We start from the raw sequence: 11,544 nt of genomic DNA on the forward strand, positions 1-11,544 counted from the left end.
AGAGCGGTTTGCAATATTTAGTCTGGAGGGCGACAATACATATTTCCTTCAAAAAGAAAAAAATATAAAAGAAAAGTCAACAGTTCTTTAGAAATTGACTCATAAATATCCGTCTATTGTGTAGATAAACTCTGAGAAACGAAACAAATTATATATGTCGTTAGGCATGGTATAAAATGATCAGACAAGAAAAGACCACGATAGAGTTGTGGAGGAAGTTATTCAAAGTATTATAGGCTATTATTATACATCAAAAAAAGAAAAGAAATAAAAAAGGGTAGGGGTTTCAGTTGTTGATCCGAGTCCAAAGTGGGTTGTTTACTGTTTGTGATATTTTTGTTTGGTGTTTTAGGCATGCCTACAATGAAGATTTTCAGTTGGGATTTCTGAACTCTGGGGTTGTCCTGTTGGATCAATGCTTGCTGTTGAAGAGGAAAAGCAGAAACAAAACTGGTCAGCCACACTCTAAAGCTTTCCACGTAACTTACAATGCCAAACATCTCTGCCCTACAAATACTGTGCCCACCTTGTTGTCCCAATAACACCCAACTCTTGACTCCAATTCGATTGAAATATATATATATATATATATATATATATATTAGACAATGTCAAAGTCAATATAGCAACAACAAGAAGGATCCTCATGATCATGTGGCGCGAATAATGAATAATATCATCCATGCAAGGTGAATACTTATAGATATTCCAGCTATATATGAGCATGATCAGTACTCTGCTTCACTGCTTTCTTTTGTTTTTTTTTTTTTCATTGATCACCAAAGTGGACTTTCATTGTCTCTTCTAATAATATCATGCGCCACTATTTTTTTAAAAAAAAAATAACTGCGACCAAGTAATTAGGACATAAATCTTGGTTTTTCTTTTTGTTTTTGCGCCTTTCAATCCCTCATTCAATTATGTATGGCATGGTTTGTTATCATAATGTGACACTAGAGCTACCTGATTATGATACTCACATGTTTATTGTCGACGATAATAATATTCCTTATCTCTTCCATTATCAGTTTATTATCCTATTACATTATACTGATATAAATCACAAGTTGATGATCTATTAGTGGCAAAATATATACGACGCAGCATGTTATGGACAACATATTTCGCATTAGTCATTATGATTCATCATATAAACATGATTTTTTTTTTTTTTTTTTTTTTTTTTTTTTTTTTTTAAAATTTAAATTTCCTCAAATGATCATTTTGTACAACAGATGAAATCACCAAGGGCAGACACGAATCTACTGGGATAAAGCTGAAAAGACGTGAGAGAGTTAAAGAAAGTAGGAAAAATACAAAAATAACTGAACTGACTGTTAATAATTGTTCCTTTTTTTTTTTTTGGTGACTATTAAATTATTGCTTTACATATTTGGATCTAACCCCTTTACCATGAGTGTGGTACTATCGAACATGTGAACTTTGCCTCCTTTTCAATTCTGGTGTAGGACCTCTTCATCAATTTTTAAAATTAGGCCATTTTTTCTTCTTGATCTAATATAGAAGAGAAGTTAAGTCAAAATCAAAGTACATCTATTTTTTCCTCAATTGTATAATTAATTTATTAAGAAGGGGACTAAAATTCATAGAAACAAATATTATAATGAACCATTATAAAAAATAGTACAATGAACATTTTAGGGTGACTAGTAAAGTGACTTGTGAATAATAAATTAGTAAGATATTGTGTATTTTTCCCGTGATTATTGGATACACTAAGAAAGTCTGCTTGATGAGCCTTATTCAGTGAATAAATTCATGCGAAAATGATTTCTTGCAATGCCTTCGTGAAAGACGGTGATGGAGATAGACTACTAGGCCAGTAGCCCATGCTGTTATGTTTGTTTCCCCTTGTCCAAAATTTAAGCTTAGTTAATAATTACTACAGTAAAATAGACTAATTAAAATAAACATGAGATAAAAAAAAAAAAAACAAAAGGGAAGATCTCTAGAAAATCTTGTTGCCTAGATCTTCATCTTTGCCTAAATCTAAATTTTCTTCGACCAACCGTCATCGTATTTTAACAAGAAAATTAATTGGTTAGGTCAATATTATTCCCTGTTTAGTTTGTTTGTTTGAATTTTTTGATTTAGATAGAAAAATTTAAATTGTATAGTTTAAATTGGAGTTTGAATTGACGTTTAGATGTACAGTTAAAGTTTTAATTTAAATAGGAAATAAAATTTGAATTTATGTTGGGTAGGTGTGAAAAACATAGAGTGGACACTTTTTTACTGTTTAAAAATAGTTTGAACAGTTAAATTTGAGAGAGAAATTAAACTCTAAGTTGGACGTTTAAATCAATTCAAAAGAGGAATATAATTCAAACTACATGCTTACTAAAGTACCAAACACTAATTGAAATTGTATTCACTATTTAAACTGACTTAAACTGAACTAAACTAGTAAAATAAATGAGGCTTAATTTATTATGAGGAAAAGTCAATACATCAAACGGTCAAGAGAAATAATCGGGTACGTACGGTGTTTGGATCCGCAGATTTCAGGGCTCACATTTGTGGTCCACCCAGACAGCTGCAGGGGATGACAAAAAATGACACTGATATGAATATCCTATATATATGTGTTCAAAATTGATGAGAAACACAAAAAAGAATTAAACAATTAGCAAGTGGATCTGAAATCTGAACCATCAAAATTTGGTGGGGGCAGTATTTAAGCTTTGCAGCTATGGGATGATCAGGCCCAATCCTTAACGATTTACGAGATTTAACGATTTACGAGATTTAAGTCCGTTCATTTCACTAATTTAAATTTAAAATTTAAAATTTATTATAATAAAAAATTTTAAAAATAATTATATTTAAATTTTTTTATTACAGTAAAAAATTTTCATATAAAATATATCTTAATTAAAATTAAAAATCTAAATTAACAAATTAAACGAACCATGTCACGTCGCCATAATATAGATACTGACCCATCAGATGAGAATTGATGTCTAATTAATATAAATCAGAACCATACTGTATTTCCACTAAAAAAAATCCCGTACAGTTCTAGCAAAAAAAAAGTCACCTGTGTTTTTAGTTGAATAAAATTTTACCTAAAAAAAACATTGATATATAAATTCAAAAACAGCGTTTATGCGTGTGATTAATTTTCTGTGCAAAATTTTTATGGACTCAGACGTTAAACAACGAAAAATCAGTTAAAAAACATTTTGATTTGTTTAAATGTGGTAGCAAATACATTATTTGTGACACTGGATGAGAAATCTTAGTTAAAGCTAATGGTTCATATCAATAGTTAAAAAAATTAAATATTAAGCCATTGAAAGAAAAATCTATTTTCTTTCCACAAAAGTATATATGTATTATGAGTCTCAATAAGTTTTCTTTTTACTGATATAATAAAGTACGCCCAATTTACGTGTGATATTGGTAACTAGTCTTAACAAGTGTCTCTTTTAATTTTGTAGATGCAAATCCATGCTGTGTCGCGTCGGACAAGGAAAGAACATTACGTTTTAATCAAGAAAAGGAAATGTTTCTATGAAAATACAAAAGAAATAAAATGCAAAAACGTGAATGTCACTTTTCTAACAGTAGATTGGAAAATCAACAAGTGGATTAATAATATGTCTCAGATCTAAGCTGGCTAGTCTCACTCTCCAAACCTCAATCCGTGCTTTTTCAGTACTTTTCAACTTATCCTTTTTTTCATAACAGAATTATGCAGCTAGCCAAAACAAATAACAAGACCCCTTATTTGATTTGCCGTTTTTTTTTTTTAATCAAAGGGTTGAAGAATAGATCAAAAGGAACTACAGTTTTGTTTTGGGAGTGAGTTTAGATTTTAGAATAAGATTGGAGATAAATTGTTTTTCTTAACCTGTGACAGAACATTCCGTGTAAGTCATCTGTTTTTTTTTTTAACAGTTTTAACAGTTTTAACGGCCAAAACTGTTGAGTTAACCGGAGACAACTCAGCGCAAAATAAGGTAAATCAGACAAAACCATGAAAGCAAGAGAGTAGTAATAAAATCTCAGCAACACAAAAAAAAAAAAAAAAAAAAAAAAAAAAAAAAAAAAAAAAAAAGAGAGAGAAATTATAGGAGCAAGTATAGTAAGAAAAGGGGAAAACTCCCCAAAAATATCCTTAATATCAGTTTCTTCTCTCACAGGGTACAACATTGGCACAGCCCTACAGGCCCAACACCACCGTGAGGAAAATTTCAAACTTATATAAACTTTTTTTTTTTTTTTTTTTTTTTTACATTCAACCCCAGATATCAACCAATACTCCTGGGTTTCTTCTCTTTTCTTCTAGTACCTCTCTGTCTTTTGGGTCAGAGTCTCTGTAATAAAATAACCACCCACCCGAAAAACAAAACGAAAATAAGAGAGAAAACTGAAACAGAGAAGCAGTACAGCAGCTTCTTCTTACTCGGCCATTTTCTCCCTCAAAAAAAAAAAGGAAAGGTTAAAAAAATGATAAGTTTTCACTTCATCTGAGCATGGACGTTAGAGATAAGAAAACTTCTTCTTCGCAAGGGATGGTAAGACCCATGTCGTGGTCGAAGCCAAACTCCTCTTCGGCTTGTTGAAGCAAGGTTTGGAACTCGGGGCGTGTGAGGAAAGAGATTGGGACAATGTATCTGCTTCTGTTTTCTCCCACATAAACGACAAAATGTCCCTTTGGGACGTCCAAGGGAAGACCTTGCTCGTCGTAGTCTTGCTGCTTTTTGCCTAGGCTTGAACATCTCTTCAGGATTTGCTTCAGCACTGCCGTTTGAGGAAGTCTGTTTGATTTTCTTATTGCCATTTTCTTTTCTTTTCTTTCTTTGGTTTATTTTCTAGCAAGAGAGAGAGAGAGAGAAAAGTAAGAGAAATGGTTTGAGGGTAGTGCGGAGAAGAGGGGGTATTTATGGTGAGGGTTTTAGGGGGGTGAGAAGAGAGAGAGAGAGAGAGAGAGAGAGAGAGAGAGAGAAGAGGATCATGTGGGGTTGTGGGGGCAGAGGACAGACCACGGGTGTTTTGGGGTTCTGTGAGAGGCGTTAGGACATGCCTGGGAGCCAATCCCATTGGGTTTACTTCCAATTGTTGCCCTCCCAAAGGACAACTTGGTCCCTCTCTATCTCTTTCATGTACCTTCTACGTTTTGTGTAACATTTTTCTTGTCCTCCTAGTACTTCTAACTTCTACCCTTTGAGAAGGAAGCATCCCACCAATTTCCTATGTTTCCTTTTTCTTTCTCTCACTTATTTACCTTGATTCTATGGTTGAAAGGCTCATTTTTATTCTAAAGTGATCGAATCAATAATAATAGTATCATGAATGCACAATCTACATCGATAATTTATTGGGGCCCGGCCCTTGTAATTTGTGTGAACGAATGCTTATATCATAATTAACTTAATATTGTTAAATCATACTCAAATAATATTAAAATTTATAGGTTTAAAGGTTTGGATTATGATTTGTCAGTTCAAATTAAGAAGAGAGAAAAAGGAAATGACTATAAACGTGATATGCATTATTCATATGACAAGTTTAGATAACTTCTACACATGTACATAGATCGGAATACTACAAGGTTAGATAACTTCTACATATGTACAATTATCTCCTGACCACCTGTTAGTAGTCGACTAAAATATTTAGTATATTTAAAAAAAAATGGTGAACCCATTATTGGAAATGCCATACATGTTAGAAGGGTAAATCGAGTGCTAAATTCCAACGCAACTTTTTCAGTCGTACACCCATTAGCTTTTATCATGTACATGTTTTAACTCAACTGCTCCGTTTGGAACATTGGTTTCGAGTTTCAATATATATATATATGCTTTGTTCTGTTCCTCTTTTTGGGTTTTGGACACGTTCTTCCATCTTCTTGTTTTCCAGCTTTGGGAATCCTCCGTTGCACTAAATTTCTCCTACTTTGTCATTTTTTAACTGAAATAGATTACTCATTCTCCTCATATTTCATTTTCATCATCGATCTGTAACCCAAGAGTTTACCTACCTTCCTCATATTCTATTTTCATGATTCATCTATAATCTAGAGTTGGATCAACAGTTGAATATCGTTAACTTTAAGCATCACCCACGTTTGAGTGTTGAAATATGCTTTATACATCCTTTTGCTTCTTTGAATGCTTATTATCACATGGATCTTATGTCATTTTGCATATAAGGTACTTTAAATATGTTCATTTTGTTTTCCATTGGCGGGTCTTGCCACGGTTTATTTTTGTTTATTTGTATAGATTTTGGGTTTCAATACTCTTTATAATGAGAGATTTTACATGTGACGTAAAAATTTAAATTAGACGACGTAGCTTGCATAGAATTTAATATTATTAGAGGATTTTTTTTTCTTTTTTTCTTTTTTGGACAATAACATGCACTTTTCTTGTAAGCGTAGGTTGATTAAATTGTACTGAAAAAGCATCGTAAAGTACCACTACTCTCTTATCTCCTAGCCTGGCGATATTTTTCGACTATGGATCAGAATAATTTTCACGAAAAGGAAATAACTTCCAAAACAATAACGATTCCCGAGATGAAATTGTTATGACATGCTTTTGGTAGCCCCACAATAATCTTTAGCCCATCAGATATACATGTGTATGTATATGTATACATATACGTATATCATACATGCATGCCATGAATGAACAAGTGATAATAGTGAAAGTGTACGGCAAGTTGGTCTCCTTGAATGCTGGGCTCTTCGTGCGGGATTCTGTGAATGGAAAAATATTGGCAGATATATAAAAGCTATTAGGAAGCGTTTAGTTAGTGAATTTGTGCTATGATTTTGTAATTTATTATAATATTTTTTTTTATAAAAAATATATATAAATTGAGAATAATAAAAAATATATATAAATTGAGAATAATTCTGTATCATAATATTAAATTTATCAAATAAAACGTTCACTTAGTAATTCACATGCAAACACAGCACACAGTGGTTGCAGCAGTTTTTGTTTTTTTCGTTTTTTTTTTTTTCTCGAGAAGACTCGCCACGTACGTCGTACGTCCCTCCCAACCACAGCATTTATATCTTTAGGCCCTTCTTAGTTTGGTATGTAAACGGCTACTATTAATCGTCTTTAGTATGTCTACCAAAACTCAGTTAGTTAGATAGAGGCGTCTTGGAGGCTCAAAATAAATGTGAGAAAAATTTTCCCAAGAGCTTCTACATCAAATATTTACATTATAATCATATAAGCACAAAAAATGTATGTAAAATTTGTCAAAAACTTTGATGAAATTCTGATACTTCATATAAAGAAAGCTAACGAAAGACTTATAGTCATGTTGTGCACCCTACAGCCTATTTCCGAGATTCAGATAATATACCAACCAAAATATTACGGGATATATAATTAGTCAAACAATATATAATCATCTACTGTAGTCTTGGAACTTTGGGCCGGCGGGCCGGCCCGAGGCAAGAATTTTTCGAGCTCGGCGGGCAAGCCCAATTGCCGGCCTATCCAAACTTGTAAATTTAGGCTCGGGTTCGGGCAGCCCGAAAATGGTCACCACACCGGAGCCCCCCGCCATGTAGGCGCCATCAACCGCTGTCAGCCGGAGTTTTTTTTGAAATTTTCCGGCCAAGCCCGATTTGCCCGAATACCCGAGAAACAGTCAAAATTTCGATCGTTGGTGCACGACCCGAAAATCCAAATTTTGCCATAATGCCCGACATGCCGAATGCTTGAAAACCCGTCCAACGGCTAGTTTTTTTACCGTTGTCGCCCGAACCCGCCGAACCCGACCCGTCGAAACCCCTAAATAGCTCTTGCACCCGGATTTTTTTAAAAAAAATTAATTTTTTAACCCAAAAATTTCCCTATAAATACCTCCCATCCCCCACACATTTTTCTCACTCAAACTCTCTCAATCCCTCTCAATTTCTCTCAATCTCTCTCAATCTCTTAAATCTCTCTCACAATTTTTCTAAAAACTATCACATTATCCTAAAGCTCTGTCTCTCAAATTGCTCTTATTTTTTTTATAATGGATCATTTTGGTTATAGTCGTATTCCTGTTGATGCCCAACACAACGTGGAAGAACGGCAATTTCCCACTAATGAATTTGTTACGCAGGAATCTACTAAATCGAGCCCTGGTGGATGTACTGGAGGTCGTGGTCGCAATGGTGGTGGGCGTGGAGAAGCGGCGAGTGCCAGTGCGACTGCGTCTGCAAGTGTTGCAACCTCTAGGAGGAAATGCAAGCGCACCTCGACAGTTTGGGATCACTTCGACACAATTGAGAAGATCGACAATGAAGGTAACACTAAACATGTAGCTCAATGTAAATATTGTTTATCTAAATTACAAGGTGACACTATTCACGACACCACACACTTGAGAAGACACTCTGAAAAGTGTCTTCAAAAGCTTAGCCAATCCTGCGGATCCGAACTCCGCCAAACACAATTATCTTTTGATCGCGCAACTGGTGGTCTAACCACTTGGAAATAGGATTCGCAAGTAGATCGTATGAAAGTTGCATGAATGATAGCTGCTTTAGATCAACCACTTAGTTTTGTAGAGCATCCTAATTGACAATGATATATTAAGGTTGTACATAATCTTAATGTACAGTTCACTTCAAAAACTACTCTTAGGAAATATTTAATAAAATTATTTAAAAAAGAAAAATAAGTATTAATAAACCTTTTACACTCGACTAGCGGGTGCGTTGCGTTAACGACATATATTTGGTATGTCGTTGCCAATAAAGATTATTTAGCTATAACCGGACATTACTTTAAATGATTTGATTTCGATAAGAGAATATTAGATTTTAAATGTGTTCTAGGATCACATAGCGCGGATTTAATATATAATACCATTTTAAATGTAATTGATGAATTTAGATTAAGAGATAAAGTAATGGCTATAACATTAGATAATGCTAGTGCCAATACAAAAGCAATTGAGTTATTTGAAAATGATTTAAGTTTATTCGGTGACGGTACTATTTTCCACCAACGTTGTGCATGCCACGTAATTAATTTAATTGTTAAATCCGGTTTAAAAGAAATGAGTAATCACATTAAAAGAATTAGAGATAGTCTTGCATAGATTCAAGCTAGTAACCAAAGACAAGAAGATTGGTTTAGGTTCTTACAAGCATTAGATTCTACTGTAACGGGAGTTTTCTTTGTTTTTTTTTCCTCTTTTAATAATCTTTACAATAGAGTATGTTATTTTGTTTTATCAGTAAAAACAACCAATTTTAATTGTTAGATTAACTTTTTAATAATTAAATCAGTACAAATATGTATTAAAAATTTATAGTGTCACACTTACTGCAAATATGACCGTTAAAATAATTACTCGACGGTAAAAATTTCCTTATCTCCCTTTCATTTTTAACCGGCAACTAAATCCTCCCGACTCCCGAGCATTGAGTTTTATGAAATAGCTGGAAAAGTTCAACATAGGTTAATGTAACTGTTGACGGTAAATTTTGGTAAACAAAAACAGGCCGGGTTACCTCTAGGTTTCCCATTGGGTTACCGGCTTTAATAGATTATATGTAAAAGTTTTGTGCCGAAGGTGTTTGATGTTTTTAGAGGGATGAACAATTTGAAAGAACAATGCTCTAAAATAAAGGAACACAAAGAGATTTTTATAGTGGTTCACTCTATAAAATCAGAGCTACATCCACTGTGGTTGTATATTCTTTTTGAGGTGATTACAATTTACATCAATTGCTCTCTTGCTCTTTTTTCCCTCTTTTCGAACGTGAACCCCCTTTCTGTATGGGGCTTTCCCTATTTTATATTGGAGCTTCCTTCGCTGGGGGGGTTTCCGTCGTAGGCAGAAGCACTCAAGTGCTCTTCCTTTTTAGGCCCAGACGTAGCCCACTAATCACTTGGAGTACTGTTCACTCAGCCAATTAGTCAACTATTACGGCTCTGTGCGTACCTGTAACCCTTTCCTGTCCCCCGTGGGGCGGTTTAAGGGTTGGCAATTAATGCCTGCATTGCAGACATCCCCATTACTGTATGCAACTTGCCATGTCAGGCTTTCCCCCAAGGAGCATTCCCCTTGTCGCCAGTGTTATTTAGCCCAATTATCCTTCTTGGCGGTGGCTTTTATGACGAGGGATTTCTATGTTGTAAGGTTGACAGTACGACCTGTCGACACTTGATGAAATAGACGCCCTTAGTTGGACTTCTTACTTGGGCTCTCCTCGATGGAATGGAAGGGAGTCCCAGACGTCGAGGGTTATTGCTTTGTGAGGAGAGCTTAAGGCCACGTGTCATATTATCGTTCCTCCACACGTCCTCCATATTTTCCCCCACAACAGCTACCCCCAGGTCAAGGGTTTCTTTTAGACAGCCTTGAGCTTAGGTTCGGTCGTCCTTCCGTGCTTCGGGTATGGGAAACCGGTCCCGAGCCTTCGTCCGCAATGATGGTCTAGATGCTTCGAATTTTCTTGAGGAACGTAACCATCGCGTCGCTCACTTCCCTATGCTAACGTGAGGCCTTATTTCAAAAGGACGAATGTGAGCCTTTGGATCGTGCCCCCTCGTTTTCCCGCCTTCGCCTGTCATCGTCAGATCTGGGCGGGATTCCCTTGCCGTTGGATTCTATGAATTTCATCCGACGGTCAGGGGTCAAGGATTTTCTTCCCCTTAAATACCTTTCTGAATCGAGACCATTTTTCTCAAACACAAACACATTTCACTTTCGTTGAACTGCCGTTTGCCCTGCCAGAATTCTTCTCCGTAAACCCCGACTCACATTCCTTGTGCTGCTTGGCGTGTTGTGAAGCTGTCTTAGTTCCAGACTTTGCTTGGAATCCTTCTTACTGGTAAGCCTTACCACCCTTTGCTTGCATCATTTCTTTATGGGTTTTCCCTATTGACTCATATGCATGTGTAAATATACGAAATGTAGAGGTTAGAGAGACTTACTTTGTTTTATTTGTTCGCATAGGATAGTTCTTTTTCTGACTTTGTGGTTTTCTGTGCGCTTCTGGTTCTTGAGTTCTGGTGAACTTAGACTACCATTAATACTCGCCGTTACCATTCTCACATGAATGGTCGACGTTATGTCGAGGCGTTTGAGCAGTCGTCGTTTAGAATGGCCATCTTTTTCTTCTTCCTCTCGACGTTAGGGTTTTAACTCAGTTCTTTGTCTTTTTAATCACCAGAATAATGGCCCAAAACTCCCCCCATCAAGAGGATCCTTCCGTCTTCTGTCCAGACTCCCCTTCTGTGGTAGAGATTTCATGGTCTTCTTCCTTTCAGGCGTCGACTCCTTACTAAGGGAAGTAGAAGACGCCGAGGCCATGTATGGACCAGGCGACTATTTTGGTAGCGAGTTTGGTAGTGTAGAGCAAATGTTAGACGAAGTAGTTGACCGAATTCCCTTCACAGGGGGCAGTGTAAGCGGGGTGGCTGCCTCGTTGGTGGATGCCCCCCTGGCTGCCATGAGCGGTGATCCGAACATGCCTTTCTTCACAGCCGATGTCATGGCGTCGAGAGTCCGGAATAAGGACATTATCCGGGCGGTGAA

General features: G+C 35.8%; 1 protein-coding gene across 1 annotated transcript; it reads right to left on the reverse strand.

Annotated features, from left to right (window-relative positions):
• Positions 1 to 4,248: 4,248 nt before the first annotated feature.
• Positions 4,249 to 4,854, reverse strand: LOC21399104 (auxin-responsive protein SAUR50). The gene has a single exon (XM_010106131.2). It carries the CDS (start codon positions 4,808 to 4,810, stop codon positions 4,493 to 4,495), a length of 318 nt encoding a protein of 105 aa, XP_010104433.1. The 5' UTR covers positions 4,811 to 4,854; the 3' UTR covers positions 4,249 to 4,492.
• Between the last annotated feature and the right edge of the window lie 6,690 nt (positions 4,855 to 11,544).

The sequence above is a fragment of the Morus notabilis genome, unplaced genomic scaffold, assembly GCF_000414095.1.
Source record: "Morus notabilis unplaced genomic scaffold, ASM41409v2 Scaffold550, whole genome shotgun sequence".
Classification (NCBI taxonomy): Eukaryota; Viridiplantae; Streptophyta; class Magnoliopsida; order Rosales; family Moraceae; genus Morus; species Morus notabilis.